General features: G+C 34.2%; 2 protein-coding genes across 2 annotated transcripts; both read left to right on the top strand.

Moving 5' to 3' along the window:
* The first annotated feature begins 2,586 nt into the window (after nt 1-2,586).
* On the top strand, nt 2,587-15,165 carry LOC110735697. Its single transcript, XM_021915884.1, has 4 exons — nt 2,587-3,011; nt 12,295-12,689; nt 13,771-13,964; nt 14,378-15,165. Exons 1-4 carry the CDS (start codon nt 2,710-2,712, stop codon nt 14,771-14,773), a joined length of 1,287 nt encoding a protein of 428 aa, XP_021771576.1. The 5' UTR covers nt 2,587-2,709; the 3' UTR covers nt 14,774-15,165.
* Nucleotides 15,166-16,048: 883 nt separating this feature from the next.
* Nucleotides 16,049-22,840, top strand: LOC110735696 (thioredoxin Y1, chloroplastic-like). Its single transcript, XM_021915883.1, has 4 exons — nt 16,049-16,424; nt 18,725-18,813; nt 19,650-19,827; nt 22,428-22,840. The coding sequence occupies exons 1-4, from the start codon at nt 16,200-16,202 to the stop codon at nt 22,491-22,493; spliced, it is 558 nt and encodes a 185-aa protein (XP_021771575.1). The 5' UTR covers nt 16,049-16,199; the 3' UTR covers nt 22,494-22,840.
* The last annotated feature ends 687 nt before the right edge of the window (nt 22,841-23,527 follow it).

Here is a 23,527-nt window from a genome sequence, read left to right as displayed (position 1 = left end):
GGCATGAGTGAAGAGCGAATCATGCTTAGCTTCTATAAGGATACGATGTGGTTTATTGCTTTGATTATTATATATTTTGCTTGTGAGACTAACACAAAGGTTTTTAAAATTCGTTTTGGGTTTTGATAAGGGCCTACAATGGTTCCAAGTTGTAGGTTGACTTCTTTTAACATGGTTTGGCTTTACTTTCGTTTGGTTTGACTTTTTAAGTTAACTTATTTTGAATGATTTTGAACCGAGTCTTCCGTTGTGAGTCTTTGATAATTGCCTTAGTTGTTTTCATGGTGGCGGTAATGCGTTAGAATTTCCTAATTCGTATTTTAAAAAGAGATAAATAGGTATGTTAAAGGAAAGAAATTTCTAGGGTGTTACACCTGAGTGAAGAAGTCAGCACAAAAAAGAGAGTGTATGTGTGTGAGATAGAGCGCCATTTTTTTATCAAGCTAAACTTTGTTTACCTTCACTAGTTTATTGGGGATTTGGGGGAAAAGTTGGGATTTGGGGGGAAAGTGTAGATATGAGGAGAAGGGGGGGAAATGGGGAGGAAGATAGATCGTTAATGGCAGTGGAAAGGAAGGAGGTTATCGGAGAAGATGAGCATTGTGCGTGAGGTTAGTGAGTAATGGTGAATGGTGAACAAAGTTGATCGTGTGTTTAACTCTTGAATTTATTTTAAAGAAATTTTGTAAAAAAAAACCACCCCTAAATACATCACTTTTCTAATTAACCACCCTTTTCTTACGAAATTAAAAATACCACCCTAAAATGCAATACCAGTAGGTCTCACCACCCTCTCTTCTATTCCGGCCTGTATTCCGACTAAGGGTCCGCATGTCACCACCTTATTGGGCAAAATAAACTTTTAATCTCTCACATACATAAAAAGTTTTATAATCTTACGCCATAAAATTTGTTGTTAAAAACGCTTTAACAAGATCCATTTATGAGTACTTGTTAATTTAATAGATATGAAATTTTTTATAAAAATATTATTTTTCAAATTTCCAAAACATATAGATTTTACAGCGCGTTTTGTGCGCGAATGGACACATCATGTGCTCGCTTGTAAACGAACAAAGTAACCCCTATAATACTGACTGAGTAACCCTTATAACACTGATCGAGTAAGCCCTATAATAATAACCGAGTAACCTCCATATGACACTGACCATATAACCCTTATAACATTAATGAAGTAACTCCCATGATGGTGTGGTCAGCCACATACGAATTGAATATAAGAATTTGTGTAATTCTAAATTTGTAATAAAATCTTAAACATAATACTCCTTCTGTCCTATAATACATGAGACGTTGGAATTTTTTTTACTATTCATGCATTAGGTTTGACCATAATTTTTTACTAACATAATAAAAATATATTTTATCATAAAATATGTTGTTAGATAGGTTTTAATATAAAGTTTCATAATATAATTTTTAAAATAATTTTCATTAATATTTAATTATATAAAAATAAAGTCAAACTAGTGTATTGACATGTGTGCAATGTTTGACTGTGACATGTATTATGAGACAGAGGGAGTAGATACTAATACTATAAGAGCATAGCCAATGGATGCCCATTTTGGGTGGGCATGAAGAGAGAGTGAGAGAGAGAGAGAAAAAAAAAACTTAAAAAATGATAAAGTTGTACTTTTGGTGAGAAATGGTTCATGACCAGGTCATGGCCATGACCATTTGTTGAGTGTGGGTATTTAGTGGTATTTCGCCACCTGTCCAACAAAGAGAGGCGGTGATTTTTTTTTTTTTAATTTTTAAATTGATGGGGGTTCATGTGGAAAATGGAAGGAAAGGAGAATCAATGCCCACAAAATTGGAGGGAAACCAATGGGAGTGTATGGGCATAAGTAGGTATGAAAATTCATGAAAGTTGGGCATAAATGAGGTGGAAGAATCAGAAAGTGATAAAAAAATATGATGACCACCATTAACTTGGGCATCCATTGGTTATGCTTTAAGTTTAAAACACTAAACATAATGAAATAATAACACATGTACCATTCTCAACCTTATATGTATGTAATGTCCGAAAAATATTAAGAGTCTTATCAGCTTTACACCCATAACAATTAAAATTAACATAAAAATAAATAATTACATATATTATACTCAATTTGATGAAACTCTATAATAGTTACTTCCAATTTTTTTTTTTTATTAATAAAACTATGAAAGTAGTCTCCCTTTGTCCCATAATATCTGACACACTCAACTTTACACACATGCCAATGCACTAATTTGATTTTATTTTTATATAATTAAAAATTAATAAAAATTATTTCAAAAATTATACTATGAAACTTTATATTAATACCTATCTAACAATATATTTTATGATAAAATATGTTTTTATTATGTTAGTAAAAAATTATGGTTAAAGCTAATATATAAATAGTGAAAAAAAGTCAAACGTGATATTCTGGAACGGAGAAAGTATTATAGAATACTCCATTCTCCATATGTTAGTCACATTTAAATTTTAAATATATTATCAAAAGAGATTTTTTTTTTTTTTTTTGAAGAATATCAAAAGGGATTATGGTTAAAAAAAAATAATCAAAAGGGATGATTATTTGAAAAAAATAATCAGATCAAAATTAGTAAAAACATGGTCAAACTCATCTGAGAGCTGTGACTTTCAATTTCTTTCCACTTTCTCTCTTCTTCGCAACACCCACCGCCGTCATGCGGTGGTCGCCGCCGATCAGGCTCAGTGGCGGCGGCCTCGGAGTAGCAGCAATGGCGTATATCACCATTGATTATCTTCGAGAAATCTCCCCTTTATGGCATTCTCGTCTTCAACCAGCTCTTTGGTCTATTCTCTCTCTCATCGCTCTTTCTCGAATCTTCTCTTACAAGCATTGGTCCGCCGAGTTTCGCGCTGTTCTTCCGTTTGTTGGGTCCGCCATTTTTCTTCTCTGTGCTCTTCTTTATGAAGCTATCTCTGTTCGTTCTGTCACGGCCGTGCTCGGCCTTGATTGGCATCGGTATGGTATTCTTCTGTTTTCTCTCTCCTAGATTGAGCTTAGTTCTTGAGTTTATTTGCTTTGTTTTTGATTTTTTGTGGATTTTGTGAGTGTTTTTGTGTGTGATCTGAACTGGGTTTTCTTCCGTTTTGGTTTACTTGAATGGTGGGCTAAGTATAAGCATTAATATGAAATTTAAGATAAAATTACGCGTTGATTGGTATAATTGATGTTTAATTAAGGCTATGCTTGTATGTTGTTGTTAATTTTATTACTTCTAAAATTTTCAGGTGTTTCTGGTGGGGTTTTAAGTTAATTGAAGGTTTGTTAATTTGGGAAAGAGAACAGGTTATTAAATGTTGGATTCAGAGCTTTATATGGAAAATTTGGGCTTAATTATAGGGGCATTAAATCTGTGAATTCTGCAGATTGCATCATTATGAGAAATTTTCCTTATTTATGATTGAGATTTTATGAAGGGAAAGTAGACATATTTTAGATTGGAGGAGCTAATTGAGTAATGCTGAATGTGGACGTGCTTCTAGATTTTTTTTATTTTTTTTATTTCTTTATCTGATAATCTTTAGCTGCTATTGTGTTCTAAGTAAATACTGTTCGGCACAGAATTTGATTGATAACCTAAATCACGGCGAGTTGGTGATGTTTGATCATTAATTCAAATTGCTGTCTACAAGCAATATATGATGGAACAGAATCAACTACAATTGTGAAATGTATATGATCGTAGTCAGTATTTTCTTTCAATCTTGAGCATGATATGGAATTAAGGATTTGTTCAACCCACCTCTTGTAACTTGGTCTATTGTGTATGTGTATAGGGAGGAAAGCAGTTTAAGTAAAAGCATTATGTTATACTTTCTCCACTAGTTCTTCTATTTTTAATACAACATTTTTTTTTGTTGCTTTTTATGGCCGGCGGTTAAGGGGTAGTCACCTAAATTGGAAAGATTACTTGATATTGGAGAAAAGAAACTATAAAGTATGAATAATAAGTATGGTGAGGTAGCTGCGAAAAACTTCTACTCTGTTAATTGACCTTTAGATTTGACATTGTGTTTATGTGCGCTTATCAGCTCATGTGAGTGAGACTGAGACTGGTGGTAGCTGGATGCGTGTGCATATTGTTGGGGATTTTCTTGTAAACAAGGGTCATAAAGAAACGGAAATGAAGTTATTGGAAAAATCTTCGAGGCGTGAACGGGATCACTTTCCCAGAATTATAATTCTGATCCTATACTACACCCGGGTATCACGGAAATTACTCAGGAGATACAACGAAAAACAATTACGATAACTTATAGGATTATTGCAATTCAATGTATAAAAGTGTTTGTGATTTTGTGAAAATGAACAACTGATAATAACTCCCTATGCAAAAGTGATAAGATAGAAATTATATTTCATCTCTCAACCTACATTCATCATATAAGGAGTTTCTCATATATATATAAGATAGAAGCTAGTATGTAAACAATGCATTATGTATCGAAACCGAAAACAACGCATTTACTAAATAATGCATCAAGTCATCAAATGTTAAGAGATGCATTAAACAATGCATTAAGACATGCATTAAACAATGCATTAATATACTAAGTTATAATGCATTAAGTATGTAACTGCCAACCAAATCAAGAGAAATCAAACCGAAACCGTAAGTAGTAACGGTTGCAACAATAGTGACGAATCAGCCACTTTCTACCTTATCTTAATTAGTTGTATACTACTACCTTAATCATATGTTGTCTAAGTCATGACACCTTAACCAAATGACTTAAACTTAACATAACATAAATAATAATCAACTAAATACTCTAAATTCTCCAACAATCCTCCCCCATTTAGAGTATTTAAAACGATTGATTGTATACACACATCATCATCACAAAAACAATCTTTTGCATACATGAAAGTATACAAAGACTTGAACTCCCACTTAGTGTAACATACATTCCAAGAATCCGAATCCATTCGGTATTGTAAAACCTTTGAACCAAAAGCAATACATATTGGATACTTGAAGATATTACACATACAAGATTAATTACTTAAATACATATTAACTTGACACTTAAGCCATGTGTCCATATCTATTCATAAGTACATCAAAGCTATGCCCCTAATAGCTTCTTGAAGCGGCTAAACCTCGTACTTATATAGGTAGATTACCAAAACATGCTCCTGTGACAAAGCACAATATCAGGAATTCTATTAAGTTAAACAACCTCTTATACATCATAGAAAATCCGGAACTTTACCTTGGATGAAAACAAGTTCCCGATTAACAAAATGAGAGAGTTAATCTTATTGAACTTAAGATCCAACGTCTTGTTGGACGTTACGTTAAGACTCCGGCATTTGTAATTATTTAGGGCTCTAATCCTAAACCGATTGCCATCTTAACATCTCTTGCCTGTGAATCAATCGGCGAGATTAAGATTTGTTCGAACATAAACAATAATGATCACACTATCCTTGATAAGTCCTTAGATGTAACTATGCCTTACTCCAATGTGTCTTGACTTACCATTATAAACTTGGCTATATACCCTTGCCAAGGTAGCATTGTTATCACAATGTATCACTATCGGTGAAATTGGTTTTGACAACAAAGGAATCTAATAAATGAGATCCTTCAACCATTCGGCTTCTTTACTAGCCGAATGCAATGCTATGAACTCCGATGTCATTTTGGAGTCCGCAATGCAAGTTTGCTTCTTAGAAGCCCATGAGATAACACCTCCCCCATATAGAAAAACCCATCCACTCGTGGACGAATGATCTTTATTAGAAATCCAACTTGCATCCGAATAACCTTCTATAATTGAAGGATATCCACTATAAGACAAACCATAATCCATGGTTTTCTTCGAGTACTTCAACAAGCGTCGAACCGCTTGCCATGTAGCATACTAGGATTACTAGTGTATCTACTCAGTTGACCAACTGCATAAGCAATATCCGACCTAGTACTTGTCATGGTATACATCAAACAACCTATTACTTTAGCATATTCAAGTTGTGAAACCACATTACCTTCATTAGGTATCAACTTTATGCTAGGATCCATAGGTGTTGAATAAGAGAAGTAGAGTCATCACTAGCATTGAATTTCTTGAGCACTTTCTCAATGTAATGAGTTTGTGACAAGATCAACTTTTCTTTTTCCCTCTTTATCCTTATGCCCAAGATGACATCCGCTTCTCCCATGTCTTTCATGGAAAACTGAAAACTAAGGAAGGATTTTGTCATTTCAATTTGTGGCAAATCCGTTCTAAAGATCAACATGTCATCTACATATAGACAAATTATGACACCTTGACCGTTGTCATTAAATTTGCTATAAATACACTTGTCTGAATTGTTCAATTTGAAACCATTAGACAACACAACCTCATCAAATTTTGATGCCATTGCTTAGGTGCTTATTTCAGCTCATACAAAGATTTAATCAACTTGCTAATTTTTCCTTCTTGATCTTTTACAACAAACCCTTCCGGTTGTCGCATGTAAACTTCTTCCTCTAGATCTTCATTTAAGAACGCTGTCTTGACATCCATTTGATGGATCACAAGATTGTGGATTGCCGCTAGTGCAATAAACCACCTTATAGTTGAAATTCTAGCAACTGGTGGATATGTATCAAAATAATCGATATCAGGCTTTTGTGTAAAACCTTGTGCCACTAACCGGGCTTTGAATTTTTCAACCGTTCCATCAATCCTCAATTTCTTTTTGAAGATTCATTTACACCCTATTGGTTTACATTTTGGTGGTAAGTTAGCTAACACCCAAGTATTATTTCCCATGATAGATTCCATCTCATCATTAATAGCTTCCTTCCAAAATGGAGCATCACGAGACCTCATAGCCTCATCATAGGTCAAAGGATCATCTTCCACATTAAAAATGTATGGAAATTGTGTCGAAATAAAATTCCTTGATCCTTCAACTAAGTACACATGAAAGTTCAGGCCAAAAGATTTTTCTTTCCTTGCCCTCTTACTTCTCCTAGGTTGAGATGATGATGTTGATGCCTCCTCTAAATAAGTTTGGTCATCAATTTCTTGATTAAATTTAATTTGGTCAAAACTTTAAGCATCAGCGTTTGGAGTTATATCCTTTGGTCTAGGAATTGATAAATATCTATTTTTATCAAACAATGCATCTCTAGACTCAATGGTGGTATGAACCGACCAATAGTCATTTTGTTCAATTACATAGAACCTATAGGATTCGCTATGTTCTGCATATCCTATAAAGATGCATTTCACTCCTCTTTCACTCAACTTTTTACGTTTAGGCTCCGACACTTTTACAATTGCCCTATAACCTCAAACTTTGAGATGACTCAAGTTTGGTTTCCTTTTATACCATAGCTCATATTGGGTCACCTCATTCCTTTTCATTAAAACTCGGTTTAAAATGTAACAAGCGGTTAATGCCGCTTCCCCCCAAAATCCATCACTCAAACCCGAATAGGACAACATGGAATTAACCTATTTCTTCAAGAGTCCTATTCCTCCTTTCCGCTACACCATTTTGTTGTGGTTAGGGGTGCTAATTCTGAGCAGCTCGCGAGCAACTCGAATTCGACTCGGTCAACGCTCGGCCAAAACTCGACTCGAGTTAGCTCGACTCTAACTCGACTCGACTCGACTCGAGATGTTAACGAGCACGAGTTGAGCAAGCTCTAACTCGACTCGATAAGCTCGTGAGCATCTCGATAATATATTTTAGTAATATAGAATTTATAAACAAAGTTACCATGTTTAAACAAATTAGACACTTAATAAGTGTTAATTTATATTATCAAAAAAGAAAGAGTAAATCTTTAATAATAAATATATAAAAAAAGAAAACAATATAAAGTGAACAAAAATAAAATAAAATAAAGGCATATAATTATAGAAGGGCGAAAACTTTAACGAGCAGATCGTGAGCTACTCAACTCGACTCGAAACTTTAACGAGCACGAGTCGAGCAGGTTTTATTAGCTCGGAACTTTAGCGAGTAAGAGTTGAGCATATGTAAAAAGTTTTCAAGTCGAGTTGAGCACCCCTCGGCTCGTGATCAACTCGCTCGATAAGCACCCCTAGTTGTGGTGTATATGCTGCGGTAGTTTCATGCACTATACCTATATGCTGCGGTAGTTTCATGTACTATACCTATCGATTGGAAATAACTTGGATTAAAATATTCACCAACTTTATCGGTTCTTAATCTTTTGATTTCACTGTTTGTTTGCAATTCTACTTCATTCTTGTAGATTTTAAATTTGTCAAGGGACTCATCCTTAGAATGCAATAAATAAACATAGCAAGATCTTGAATAATCATCAATGAAAGTTGCTAAATACTTTTTGTTGCCTAAGGAAAGTGTGCTATGAAAATCACATAGATCACTATGCACTAAATCAAGTAATGCATTATTCTTTTCTACAACATTAGAAAATGGTTTCCTTGTGATTTTTGTTAACATGCATGTCCTACACTTCTCTATCCTTGAATCAAAAGACGGAATTAAATCATGCTTTGACATAAAATACAACTTTTTATAATTAACATGTTCAAGTTTTATATGCCATAGAGAAGAGCAATCATTAACAACATGCACATTGTCTTTCAAAGTATTAGAAATACTAAGTTTAAACATTCCATCACATAAGTAACCAAGTCCTACAAATAAACCACCTTTAGACAATATAAATTTATCCGACTCGAACACCATTTTAAATCCTAAACGATTCAAGATAGCACCGGACACTAAATTCCTCTTAAGTTCGGGAGCATACAACACATCCCTTAAAATAAATGATTTGTCGAGCTAAACATTAACTCAACTTGCCCCTTGCCTAGCATTTTTGCGGTGGAGTCGTTCCCAGTGTAAAGAATCTCTCCATCGGTCATCTCAACGAAAGATTTAAACAACGAACGATCCTTGCAAACATAACTCGATGCACTCGAATCGATGTACCAAACACATAAGATTTTAGAAATCACACACAAATAATTCATTAAAGAATTAAATGAAGTTTGTGCACAAGAATTACCTTGCTTGCCTTGGGATTGGCTAGAACCGCCTTTCCCACCTTGAGCTTTCTTGTTGCTCATCTTTTTTTTCCAAATGGTACAATCTTTCTTAAAATGTCCTGGTGTTCCACAAACCCAACAAGCTCGTGATGTTTGACCACCACTTCCCACTTTAGGCTTTTTGTCTTTGTTCTTGTTTGAGTCATTTCCTCTCTTCCTTTCATTAAGCTTAGCATCCTCCACCACATTTACCATAGTGGAACTAGGATTAACATCCTTTTGTCCCTCTTGTCCTCAATCCGAATGTGAGAAGCCAAGCCTTCAAGATTAATATCATCTTTCTTATGCTTTAATGCATTTCTAAAATCTTTCCAAGACGATGGTAGTTTATCAATTATAGAAGAAACAATAAAGGTCTCATCAAGATTGATATTGTGTTGCCTAAAACTCCATAAAATTCTTTGAATTTCATGAAATTGTTCCATAACCGGCATACTATCAATCATCTTGAAATTATTAAACTTACTAACAAGAAATTTCTTGCTAGATGCATCCTCTGCCATATACTTAGACTCTAATTCATCCCAAAGCAATTTAGCGGACCCATGAAATTGATAAACATCAAATAATTCATTAGACATACTGTTTCGGATATGACCACACCATATGTAGTTGTCATTCTCCCACTAATTCCTCAATGTCTCATTTTCCTCCACCGATGGCTTCGGGGATGTGAGAACATAAGCCGCACCGAGTGATGTCAACAGAAAATGCATTTTCTTTTGCCACCTTCGAAAATCTACACCCTCGAACTTTTTCCAATTTCTGGAAATTCGTCATCATTTCCTTCACATTTTCTATCTTTGTAGTAAATTATACTTTTTGACTGTTGGGGATTTTCTAGTAAACTAGGGTCATAAAGAAATGAAAATGAAGTTATTGGAAAAATCTTCGACGCTTAAACGGGATAACTTTTCCAAAAGTATAATTCCGACCCTATACTACAACTGAGTATCATAGAAATTACTCAGGAGATACAACGAAAAACAATTACAATAACTTGTAGGATTATTGCAATTCAATGTATAAAAGGGTTTGTGATTTTGTGAGAATGATCAACTGATAATAACTCCCTATGCAAATGTGATAAGATAGAAATTATATTTCATCTTTCAACCTACATTCATCATATGAGGAGTTTCTCATATATATATAAGATAGAAGCTAGTATGTAAACAATGCATTAAGTATCGAAACCGAAAACAACACATTTACTAAATAATGCATCAAGTCATCAAATGTTAAGAGATGCATTAAACAATGCATTAAGACATGCATTAAACAATGCATTAATATACTAAGTTATAATGCATTAAGTATGTAACTGCCAACTAAATCAAGAGAAATCAAAACCGAAACCGTAAGTAGTAACGGTTGCAACAATAGTGACAAATCAACCACTTTCTTCTTTTCTCTTGATTAGTTGTATACTACTACCTTAATCATATGTTGTCTAAGTCATGACACCTTAACCAAATGATTTAAACTAAACATAACATGAATAATAATCAACTAAATACTCTAAATTCTCCAACACAAATGGGAAGAATAACTTTAATATAGGGGTTATGAGGAGACAAGATATCAATTACCCGAAAATCTCAATTTCTTTCATCCTCTAATAATGAAAACTAATACAAAGTGTGAAATAGAAGTATTATATGCTGTAATATATTGTACTCTTATAAAGTTTTGTGTACTATCACTAGTACATTCCCAAAACTTTTGATGGCTTAAATCAGTTTAGAAAAAATTAATAAGAGATTGGTTCTACTTCTATAGTAGATGAAGTTGGGTAGTATGCAGTGCACACTCCCTTTCTCTCTCTCATTTTACTTCACATATTGCAATAAAATTAATTGTTTTTGGGTGATTTTGGAAGTGAGAAAGCAATGTAGGAGTAATGCCTCTAAGTAATTTATTTACCTATGACAATGATGGTTATGTAGCCAATTTAAAAATAAGTGGAGTTATCCAATAGTTTTACCAAAATATGGGCTAGGATAAGAGGAGAATTGAATTGGCTTTGATTAGTTGTGTTGGTTATCAATGATTTTCTTTAACTTATGGCATGTCTCAATTTTGAAATTTATTACAACATGAATTTCCATATTACCTCAATGAACCATACAATGAAGGGGGAAGGGGTGTTCACTGCTCAGATGCATTGCCTAATCGTGCTGGTATGCATAAGGACTATTCTCAGTAGTCATTTGTTTCCACAAATTGCCTCTGCAGTTTATTATGGAGTACTTGTGAATTCTTGATCAGTCTTTTGAGTTAGTACCCAATCCTGAAGATAGGCAGTTTCCGATAAATCACTATGATAACAAAGCCATTACTCCATTTGTTATCAGCAGTTGCACTCTTTGAATTTTGAAAACCCAAAATTCTTTTCAGCTGTCATGTGCCATGTTAATGATGGATTTTTGTACTCATATTGTCAATAATAGAGCTGTTTTCTTTTCCTTTGGTGTGTGTGTTGGGGGATTGGAAGCTAGTAGTACGTGTTGGTGAGTTGGTGTCTTTGTCAGTAATCCCGAGGCTGAGAGATTTACAACTATGAAAATGGGTTTTCTTAAGAGAGAAGGGTGATTGAAATTAGAACTTGGCTTTATTGACATGTATAAAAAGGCTGAAATTTTCTGAAAGGATGCCCTGTATGACAAATTACAGGGTGTTTGATAAATTTGTAAACATATGGACACAAATTGATTAATGCTAGGAAAGTTTGATTGTAGATGGATAAAATTATAGGTCATTTCAAGAAAGACTGTCCTATATAAAAATGACTGCACTAAAGAGTACAAAAATAGAGTAACTCATGTTAACTTATAGATTAAATGAGGTTGGAGTTGAAAATTAGGTATCTAAATGAATTATACGAAGTATAAATAAAAAAAATATAAAAAAATAGTACATCCTAATGATGCTAGATGGGGATGATTCGTAAAGGAAAGCCCGATCTACTCTTTACCAAACATTCCTCATGTTTTTGGATAGAGAATGCATCTTTTTTCCATTCTGTTGAAAATTTCAACCTTAAATTAATTGTAGATTGTGATTTTATGGCATTTCTCCTTTTGCATGGATTATTGCATACATTCCTCTTTCTGGGATAACTTAGTGTGTACATCTCCATGTCTGTGTATCTACAATTCATTAAACTATTTTTGTCTGACTTATGACAGAAATACACCTCCTCTTCCAGACACGGGCCAGTGGCTACTCCTGGCTCTGAATGAAAAGCTCCCCCAGACTGTGGTTGACATTTTGAGAGCACACATAGTTGGGTTGCATCACTTCTTAATGCTGTTTATTATGCTTGCTTTCTCTGTGTTGTTTGACTCTGTAAAAGCCCCTGGCTTTGGGCTTGGAGCAAGGTACGTGTTCACAATGGCAATTGGCCGTCTTTTGCGGACCTTAAGTTTTGCATCAACAATTCTTCCATCAGCACGGCCTTGGTGTGCTGCAGCTCGCTTTCAAGTTCCTGGGCATCCTCATCGTTGGGCACAAAAATATTATGTCCCTTATGCTTCTGATGCAAATGCTATACGTCAGTTATTAAATAAGGATTATGCTTATGGTGAGTCCACTTTTGTCATATTTATCCCTCCATTCTTCTATTTTGCATTTACTTGGTCAAAATTCATGTTGTTCAGTAAATAAGGATTATGCTTATGGTGAGTCCACTTTTGTCGTATTTATTCCTCCGTTCTTCTATTTTGCATTACTTGGTCAAATTTCATGTTGTCCATCCTCTTCTTTTACCTAGGACATGTTGTCCCTCCTCTTCTTTTACCTAGGAACACTTTTCTACATGGCTTTAAGTCTAACAGTTTACATTTTCCAAGTGGTCTAAGTTGGATAAATTTTGTGACCCATAATTCTATGTATCTTGTGCATTATTTTCAGTCAACCCTTATTATTATGCAGGATCAAAAGCTACTGCAAATGACAAATAATGGCTTTGATTCATTTGTCTTGGCTGTTTATCGTAAATGTTGCAATACATGCTGATCCATTTATACCTATCACACTTATCAAGTATACTAGGGTGGCTAATGCGCGCTCCACAGGTAGCCATGTTCGATGAGCTTTTTTAGTTGTTGGTGCCACAGATAGCCATGTTCGATGAATTTTTTTAGTTGTTGGTTACATTAATGAGGGAAAATATGTAAACAAATATTTTAAGGGTGTAAATAACTGCACACTAATCTAAATAATTCCAAAAAAAAAAAAGCAATTAACATTAATGAAGGCAAAAAAAAAAAAAAAAACTTGTACATATTAATGAGGGTAAACATGTAAATACACATTTTGAAGGGTATAATTGGCAGCACACTATTCATAAGAGATCTTGTACTTTTTATAAGGTAGGGAAACTCGGCCAAAACAAAAGAGGGGAGAGGGTATTGGAACATTAGATGTGAACTCTCCTATAAAATGAAACATGATCATTATCAGGTTATGATGACCGGCTTTTAAGTTACATTGGGTCTTGCCATCTTGGTGTTAGTCTAGGTCAGTGGTTGTTTAATTTTGCTGATGTAGATCAGATATGAAGTTAGAAGACATGGCTTGTGTATTCAAATTCTTTCAACCTTGTCATTATCTTTTAAGGTAAGTTGCTGCTGACAGTCTAAATTCAATTTAATGTCTTGTAGCTGATCCTGGTAAATTACTTGGTGACTACCGTCCTGACTGGGGTTCAATGAGCTTTCTTATCGATTTTCTGCGCCCAACTCCTGCTGAGGGCTCTTCATGGTTTCCTCTGTTGAAGAAGGCTGGAGGCGGTTGCAATGACCTAGTCTACAGTGGCCACATGCTAATTGCTGTACTGACAGCCATGGCTTGGACGGTATGATGGTCACTTTCTTTACCCTTGTAATTTACAATTGTATGTTTTTTCTCATAGAATATACAGTTCTATAATACTCTTCTCCTGGGAAGTGAACTAATTTAACAGACCTGAAAGACAACAAAATGAGAGGGCTATTTGCACCTAAAAAGAAAATAAATTGAGAGGGTCAGCTCCTTGTTAATTTATAATTTTTATATCTGCAAAATGGCGTTTAGCATGGGTGGCCAATTTTGCTTTGTTACATCATCTAGATGCTTATAAAAATAGTTCTAAAGTTCAACCTTCAGAAGTACTGAGTAGCTTAGTCTCCTTTTGTTTCTCAATCCCTGTTCCATCTGACCCTTACCATGTTAATGTACACAATATAACTGCTGGATATGAACTTTATTGAATGATTATAATTAATGCAGGAAGCTTATGGAGGTTTTAGTTCAGCCCTCGTGTGGCTTTTAGTCCTGCACAGTGCTCAGAGAGAAGTCAGGGAGCGTCATCACTACAGTGTTGATTGTGTTGTAGCTATCTATGTTGGTATCCTCTTGTGGAAAATGACAGGTTTTATATGGTCATCTCAGAATGTCTCTAGAATGAAAAGACTTAGTAAGCTAGAAAAGATACAAGGTAAGCTAATCCAGGCTGCTAAAGATTCCGACATACAGGAAGTGCAGAAACTTCTGAATGAAGTTGAGTTAGGAAGTCAGGAAAGACAGGGAGTAAGTAGTAAGATTATGTGGTTATTCCCTTTGGTGACTACTATCTCCACCTTTGCAATCATTATTTTCACCTTAATATGGGCTAGTGATGGGTGATCTGTTGCTGCAACCAGCGGCCGTGATCAACTCTGTAACATTTTTCGCCACTCTTTTTCTCCTACATTTGTAGCAAGCTGTTATGTGTGAGAGTTGAATGCAATTTTAGACGTAGTGTATTCATAGAGATCAACTCACAGTCTTGTTTCACATATAGGTGCTATGATACCCCCTTTCATCCTTGTGGCTACATTCATCAGATCCAGTTTTAAAAGCTTGTAATGTTTTGTATTCCTATAAGATGAAACATTTTCTAAAATAGTTGAAGCTGAGACATTTTCTCAGAATTTGTAACTGATGAATGGGGCAATAGAAGATAAGGCTTGTACTCCTTACTGTGCTTTTGGCACCTAACTTGTGATTTATGAATTATGATGCATTATTGCAAGACACTAGGCCTTGTTATGTTCGATTAATTTTCTCTTATTCAGTCTAGAAATGTATATTAACTAAGTTTAAATTAATTTAGACTAAATAAGTTTTTTTTTTTCCCACTAGAATTAAATATTTTTTGTAAGACAATATTATAGACAAATAAGTTTATTTTGGACATAACTATTTTTTTTTTTAAAGAAATGACAGAATTTGTTTTAATTTATTTAATTTTGTTTTATTTTGTTTTTATATTTTTTATGAAAATGTCAATTAACTTGGTTAATATGTCGGGAGGTGGCACCCAAGACCTAGTATCAAATTAAGATCAAATCACTTGTTTTACGGCTCTGTTAAGGAAAAAAAAGTTTTTTTTTTTTGGTTAGACAAAACCTTAACTTAAGGTGATTAGGGATTCAACTCACTTTAATACGAGTATTTTAAATAGTAATATTTGCAAGCTTATTTATTTTGTTTCTTGTAACATACAGAATTACGGAGTAATAGTTCATGGCTAATATACACATATAAATCAATGTCTAATTAAGATGATAAGATCAAAACATTACATTGTTTGTATATTTAAGAGAACCAATTGAATTTCTTCAAAAAATTGGAAACTTTTTACATCGTACTTCGTATAATTTTTATTATTTGTTTTTTTAATTCATTTTCACTTACCGTGCTTTTTTGGTGTGACTAACACACCATGCGGCAAGCTGACACACACTAAAATACTGAACGGGTAATGACCGAGTAACCCTTAACTGAGTAAATCCTAATCGAATGTGTGTTTCTATTATAATTTATATTTTATCCTTTTTTTTTTTTTTAACAACAACAACAGCAACAAAAAAAAAAAAAAAAAAAAAAAGGTTGGTGTCCACCTGTACATAAACATTCATTCACTCACTCACAAAGGAAGGAAAATCATCCTCGCAGACTCCCTCCAACATCAACTACCCATTTTTATACATCGTCATCTTCAACGTCTGGGTTTCCCCAACTCTCTCTCTCTTCTTTCTCCCTCTAGAAAACCTCGATTGCTCCTGCCATGGCGATTTCCTTACCTTCCACCACCATTTCACCCCTAACCTCCGACCATTCCTGCAATTTCATTTGCTCTTCAATAACAACAAGAACTGCTAATAAGTATTCTTCTTCTTCTTCTTTGTCTTCTCTGCAACAACAATTTCCATGCCAGCTTCGTCGTCAGCTTCGTATTGGAAATTCTCGCTCTCTCTCTCATCAACCTTCCAGAGTTAGAGTTCTTCCTCTGGTAATATTAATTTTTTAATTGCTGGTGTTTGCAATTATTATGTTTTTTTTTTCGCGTTTTGATTGTAATTGGTGTTTATTTTTGGCTTAATTAAGTTCTTTTGGATCTCTAGGGTTTAATATTAATCAATTTTTGTTTTTGGGAACTAATGAATTTCCACTTAATTTGATTTATATTATTCTGCGGGGTGGTGCAGAATGCTAGTATTGTACCCTCCTTCCGTTCAGAATTAATACTATATTGATTTTATAATTTGAACTAATAATGTGACAACTAAGATGAACCCGTCAAAAAAAAAAAAAAAAAAAATTATTCAGACGAAGGCAGTATATTCATACATCCTTTTTTAATAGATGACCATTTGTACATACAGATTATTGGGGAGAGGTTTCCTATAATTGAGTTTAACCTTATAGAACTAATGTTGCAATTTATTGAATGACATGTTGACATCTGGTTATTGGGTTGGAAGGTTTGTCATTTGAAAGGAAAATGTTGAAAATTTGAAATAGGCTGAATTTTGAAATTGTCTCAATCTTTTAATGTGGAATGAAAAAGATTTAGGATTTCTGATATTTAGCTGCTTAGGTGACGCAATGTTTAGTAATTATGGTGTTAACTGTATGTTGTTCCTCGATCCTTACGGACTGGAACATCTTCGCCTGTCTGTGACTTCAAATGTTGTCCAAAGTATCAGGCTTTTGTGCTTCATCAATTAGGCTTAGGGGGCGTTTGGTATAATAATTGAAAATGGAGTGGAAAGGAAATAAATAAGGAGAAGGAAAGGAATCATTTTACCGTTACTTTTTCATTTGTTTGGTATAAACATGGAAATGAATCACCTAAAACTAACTCTCTTTATTTTGTTTGAGGAGGTAAGGGTAATTGTTATATTAGGTTTTAGAGAGGTAACAAATGGGTGGAAACCATTACCCTTAGGTAATGATAATTGTTACCCAAGTCACCTAACCAAACATTTGATAACGGTAATGGTTTAATTGAATCCGTTTCCAACCCTTAAAATACTCTTACCAAACATGCTCTTAGTTAATGTGGTGGAGATGATGTATACCTTTTGTTGGCAGGAGATGATATGATGAGCACCTTTTGTTGATACTCTTGGCAGTGATTTATGATTTACTTTTGGTGACTCAAAACCACCATTGTTTGAAGTTTAGGCGTTTGATTTCAGTTTGCTCATCTAACCGTAAAAATTATCATCTGCCATTTAGTTTTCAGCTCTGTTATGCTCTCCGTGTCAATGCTTTGGAGAAGGTGTTATAATGGTTGAGGCTGAATTGTAGACAGCATATGTCTTGGGTTTAGATTTTTTTGAATTTTGAACTCCTTGAGCGTGTTGACGAAGGTTAAAAAATATGAGTAGTTTGTAAGGATTTAATGTAAACCACTGAACACCGTATACAAGGAGAGGGAGGGTTTCTGTTGCTTAACTATTTATCATAATGTTGAAGTTTGTTTTTTTGTTAACTCAGTTCATTAGAAATTTACATAATTCAACAAGTTAGAGAGAGTGATCTATCGCTGTTGTTTTTGTATAAAGCTGCAAATGTGCTGCTTTATATATGGATTACGAAAGTTTGATTTATTTATATGTCGCCTTTTATTTGTGTTCATGCTAACATAGTTGGCAAGGTTATTGCCTATTTGATGAAGGACCTGACTCAAATACCTTTTTTCTCTGGTAGGTTATGTCTAAAAGAGCTTCTTTGGAAATTCACCTGCTAAGCCTTACTTTTCCAATCCAACATCCCTCCCTTGCTTGTGTTTAATTCAACATGACTGTCTTTAGTCAAAGGTGCCCATAAAATTTAAACTGCCCAATGTAAAGGTCCGGGACTTTGTATGTGGGAATTTATTTTGGGTTGTAAAGGATGGTTTTCAACTCGGATGAGATTCATACTACTAATCCCATTGAAAATATGAAATATGGGCTATACTCTAATGTTCTTTGTTGAATGGAAAGTCTTTCACTTTTTACATTGTGGCTAGTTTTGTTGACCTGTCACCGCCTGCAATCTCATCCTTATAAGAGATCACTCCATTTTTATTTTTTTTATTTGTAAGTGCTGATGACTTTATGGAATCATGAACACTCTCCTTATCATTCATGGAACCTACATGTGCAGTTAGGAGAGGGGAGGAGTCCATAATAAAGCACTTTATTATGTGTCCTCTAATTGGCTTGTTTCTTATGTTTGGAAACTAATTGCAACACTTTTGATTTTTTAATGCGCATAAGCATTATATTTATTAAGGAAATCTGGTCTTCAAATCTGTAGGTACAAGCAAAGCAGCAGACATTTACTACCATTGATGAGTTGCTCAGCAATTCTGACAAACCAGTTTTAGTTGACTTCTACGCTACATGGTAGTTACTTCACTTAAGTTGATTTATTTTACTCTTCATTGTGATTGATTTCTATATTTTCTTAGGTTTTTTAATTATGCCTAACTTGCTTTTGCTCTCTTTGAGTAAGAAGAAATGTTCTGGTAAGGATTGAAGACAATAGCTGGCCTTGCTTGTTGCTTCATGTATTGTCTTATACCCCTCCAAAAGCAATAAAAGGATATTTTTTTTGACACAATTGATAGCTCCAGATTGACAAGTCTCAGATCCACAAAAAAGTTTCAAAATGCCTGCTTGGATTTTTATGAAGGTGTATTGCCTGGACGCTTTTACTACCAAAATTTTTAACTAAAGCATTTTTCTTAGACAGTATCTTGTTAACTGAGTAGAACCAAAATTCTTAATTATTGAGACTTCAGATGTATCTGGTTTTATTTAATGGACTTGTTTTTTTTTTTTTTTTTTTTGGGGGGGGGGGGGGGGGTGTGTACTTCTGATCTGTAATCTGTCAGATTATCTGAAAGTCAAATTTCTTTAGTTTGAATGCTTTCTGAGATCAGAAAACTATCCAATTTGAGAAATCACCCCTCAAGTTTCTTGCACTAAAAGCATAGCAGTTTTAAAAGAGAATATCTTACATTAAAATTACAACACTTTTAATAGAAGTTCTTTCAACTCCTAAATCTTACTCTTGTAAGTATGTACTTGTAGTTGACGTGTTTCTCCATCGAGATGAAATCTTGGGTATATTTTACGTTAAATTTATCTGTTTTGGGACTTCATGATGTGCAGGAACATATTACTTTTTCTGTGTAGAAAAGCTTTCATTAGAAGTTAATGTGATGGTCCTGATGCAGGTGTGGTCCTTGTCAGTTTATGGTTCCAATTCTTGAACAAGTGAATACCACTTTGAAAGACAAAATCCAGGTGGTTAAAATTGATACTGAGAAATATCCAGAAATTGCTGACAAGTACAAGATTGAGGCTTTGCCTACATTTATTCTATTCAAGGATGGGAAACCTTGCGATCGCTTTGTAAGTCAATTATGCTTATTGTTTTTATTGGAACGTTCACTTTTTAATTGTTGTTAAAAATCATTAAGATTTCTTTCACAGCCTTTTGACCAGATTGGTAAAAAAAAAGACCGCTAGCGACAATTTGGTTAAGAAAGCTAACCCCAAGCAACGATTTGGTAAAAAAAATAATCTCAAGCTACAATTAACCCAAAAAATACAAAATTTTCCGACAAACTACTCGCGAATGTTTGATTTAGCTCGTTTTTTCCACCTAATTTACCAACCCTTTTTAAGGAAAAAAATTTGAAGAAATTTTTTTTTTTGAATATTAATTTTAACTTTATTTTCCTACCCCTTATTAACGTAATTTTTTAAAAAAGGGGTTGGAAATAAATTTGGTATCGGGATTTTGCAAAATAAAAAGCGGATGATCTATTAATTCAAAATTTTAAAAGGGAAAATAAATTTTAAAAACACAAATATGGATTACATTAAGAATTTTGATGAGTTTGTCGAAAAAAAATTAGATTTTTTGGTCTAAATGTCGCTTGAGTTTATTGTTTTTACCAAATTGTCGTATATGGGTTAACTTTTTTTTCCTAAATTGTCGCCGGAGTAAGTGTTTATACCAAATTGTCGCTAGGGGTCTTTTTTTTTTTTTTACCAATCTGGTCAATTGGCCTTTCTTGCACATCAACATTGTCTGCCGTCACTTGGCTGTCAAGAGGTCAGCACAGTTGGTGCTGCCTCTGAATTCCAGGTCTGAAACTTGGGTTTGAGATCTTATAGGGACTTGAGAATAGGGGAGGTAGCAGAGTATGTTTAGCAGTTTTTTAGACCTTGCTTGTGTCACTCTGATCTTTGGGTAGACTGGTGTGATTCGTGTAAGATGTGACAAATGTGGAACTTCCAGAAAGATTACCTCTCTGTTTCACAATATAGAGCTTTGAAGGTTGTAGCTCTCGAATTAGGGAGCACCCAAATGTAGAATGAAGAAACTATTAGGTTAAAAGTCAACACATCAATGGGTCCCAAGACATGCGGTGGGTTTCTGATTCAGTTGTGAAGGAACAAAGTAAGTGAAGCAAGAAACAATGCAATAGCATTGCGGGTAACGCCGCGATAGAGACTGCAATGGATGCTGCAGCCTATATCTTTGCGTGGTGCAAGGAAGTTGTGGTTTGCTGGTTTTCCTTGCGAATTACTGCTGTTTCAGTTTAATCTTATCATTTACTATATACACAAATTTACAAAATTGGGAGTGTAAATAAGTGAGAGTGTAAATACTCCGTATGTGAAGTGTAAGAAAAAAGGTGGATAAAGTAAGATAGAGTGAGTGGAAAGATGAAAGATATTTCGAGGTAAAAGGATAATGTAGTAAAAAGAGTTTGCTAAAAATGAAATAAAGTGAAAGTGCTAAAATCTTTCAGATCAGACTAAAATAGAAAAATGTAAGATCAATCAGAAACAAGATAGTTTCATTAGCTTAGTTGTATAAGGATACTAAGAGATAGCTTTCTAATTAATTGTTATTACTTACTCCGTATTAGTTTGGGATAGAATTTTATGTTTCTTGATGTTAATTGTATTCTAGATCTTGTTAGATGCTAGAATAGTTTCCTAAGTTAAGTAGAGTCCAGGTTTCCATCCTCTATATGAAGAAGGCTTGGGAATCATTATTTTGGGTGCTCAGTTGAGAGATACAATCCAGTGTTAATTACAAACACTTTGAGAACCCAGTTAAGGGAGGTATTAGTAAATGCTGTTGTTGATAACTAAAGGAAGTTGCTCAAAGAATTTTAGTGTCGAGTTTGTGAGTTTTTTTCCTTCTCGTTTGGCTAGGGAGAGGTTTGCCACATAAAATCTCGGTTATCATTCTCTTTATTTTTCTCCACCAATTTTAACAGAAAGCTAATGACAAAAAATAGTTACAACTCTTGCAAGGCTTAAAGGGCATGTTAATTGCAGCACCATTTTTATAAAACAAATAATATAGGAAACCCAAAAAATCTCTCTCTCTCTCTCTGCTTGAACACCTTAATCCCATAAGTGGGGTCGGCTATATGAACCAACATGAGGACTTCCTAAGAGGTCACCCATCCTAGTACTACTCTCAGTCATTGTGACTCATGTCAAGCGATGTGACAAAGTTTTACAGTGGTTGTCACTGGCCTACCGTATCCCTTCTCCTTTATCCAAGCTTGGGACAGGTTGCGGAAAACCCACTGACGGAGTTAAACCCAAAAATTATGTATGGTCCTAAAATTATGATTGGGGGAGAAATTGATATTTTCCCATTTCATATGCAGCTTGGATGTTAGTCTACCATTGTGTACTTGAGTTGTTGCTATTTTGAATATTTTTAAATTTAAGAAAATTATTTTTAGTATTTTGGTAACTGACTGCTCTGCACCCTGATTCAAATTTTGCTATAAATTTTTTTATTTAAAATAATTTAAATTAGATGTTGAGTTGCTACTATGTTTTGTTTTACAACATAAAATCGCTTTGGCCTTAGGCCTATACAGCTGCATTTTACTGTGGACCTTAGCTCCAATTTTTTTTGTAGTTTCTCTGATTATATAACACTTTGCATTGTATGCTGTTGATAAATACAGGAAGGTGCATTGCCTGCAGATAAGCTAATCCAACGCATTGAGACTTCTTTGGCAGTAAAATCATGATTCTGAGATTCGCCTGATATATAGTGATTCTTTGGCAACTTTGTATGTGCACGTAATTGTTGCCTTTGATCTAGCAAGATACACTCAAAAAGAGGAAATTACATTTGAGATTCAGAGAAATGAAATTATTGTCTTATACATTGTACCCATGAACCAGCTTAGATATTTTTTTGGTTTATGTTAAAAACTAAAAATCGACAAATATCATGATATCTCAGCATTTATTTTGTGGAATGAGATTGAATTTCTTGTGGTTACATAGAATAATCAATAGCTTAATTTGTCAAATTAATGTTTTGGGGACCAACTTCTATGTATAATACTTTAGCCTGTTGGTTGGTTAATAATTTGGTTCGTTTTTCTTAAGATTGATTTTGTTACGGATAACACGAAATCGGATGCCTGCTGAAGGAGTGGAATTATATTTATCCTGTTCTAATTTCAAACCTCACAATCCCTATCATCTTATGCTAATAACTTAACTCTTAAAGTGAGTGCCCGAGTTATTGTTGAAAACAACAAATACGCTACCTAGTTCATGATTAGTCAAAATAACTGTAATCTGCATTGTTTCAACCAGCTCTTACAGACGATTTGTTCCCTTCTTAGTTCATGATTAATCAAAATAACCGTAGCTTGCATTGTTTCCACCGGATCTTACAGACACAATTTGTGCTGTCGTGTTTTACGTTTACTACTCTTATAGAGGTCGAATTTCTTTATGGTCTAGGGTTATTCTGCCGCGTAATTAAAATGATAATATGAAATTAAATATATTTACAGTCACAATAATGCATTATTGACAAACCATTCATAAATAAATAAATAAATAAAAATTATATTGGCAAACATGAACCATTGAAGAACTTTTAGAAACAATGGGATGTCTCAATTTGACCATTTTTTTTTCTACTCCGTATTTTAATATATATAAACAAATATTAGCAAATACGGAGGAAGATGTTTTACTTTTCAATTTGTCTAAGAGCCATCAAAATGTTTAAACTTTAAAGAAGCCTTGGCCCCTGCCTAGG

This window comes from Chenopodium quinoa, unplaced genomic scaffold (assembly GCF_001683475.1).
Source record: "Chenopodium quinoa cultivar QQ74 unplaced genomic scaffold, ASM168347v1, whole genome shotgun sequence".
Lineage (NCBI taxonomy): Eukaryota > Viridiplantae > Streptophyta > Magnoliopsida > Caryophyllales > Amaranthaceae > Chenopodium > Chenopodium quinoa.
This window is presented reverse-complemented; position numbering and strand designations above follow the sequence as displayed.

Coding starts and splice junctions, on each gene's coding strand:
- LOC110735697 (XM_021915884.1), top strand. CDS start 2,710: ATGCGGTGGTCGCCGCCGATCAGGCTCAGTGGCGGCGGCCTCGGAGTA. Junction 12,690..13,770: donor AAATAAGGATTATGCTTATG/GTGAGTCCACTT, acceptor AATGTCTTGTAG/CTGATCCTGGTAAATTACTT. Junction 13,965..14,377: donor TGACAGCCATGGCTTGGACG/GTATGATGGTCA, acceptor TAATTAATGCAG/GAAGCTTATGGAGGTTTTAG.
- LOC110735696 (XM_021915883.1), top strand. CDS start 16,200: ATGGCGATTTCCTTACCTTCCACCACCATTTCACCCCTAACCTCCGAC. Junction 18,814..19,649: donor GTTGACTTCTACGCTACATG/GTAGTTACTTCA, acceptor GTCCTGATGCAG/GTGTGGTCCTTGTCAGTTTA. Junction 19,828..22,427: donor GGAAACCTTGCGATCGCTTT/GTAAGTCAATTA, acceptor TGATAAATACAG/GAAGGTGCATTGCCTGCAGA.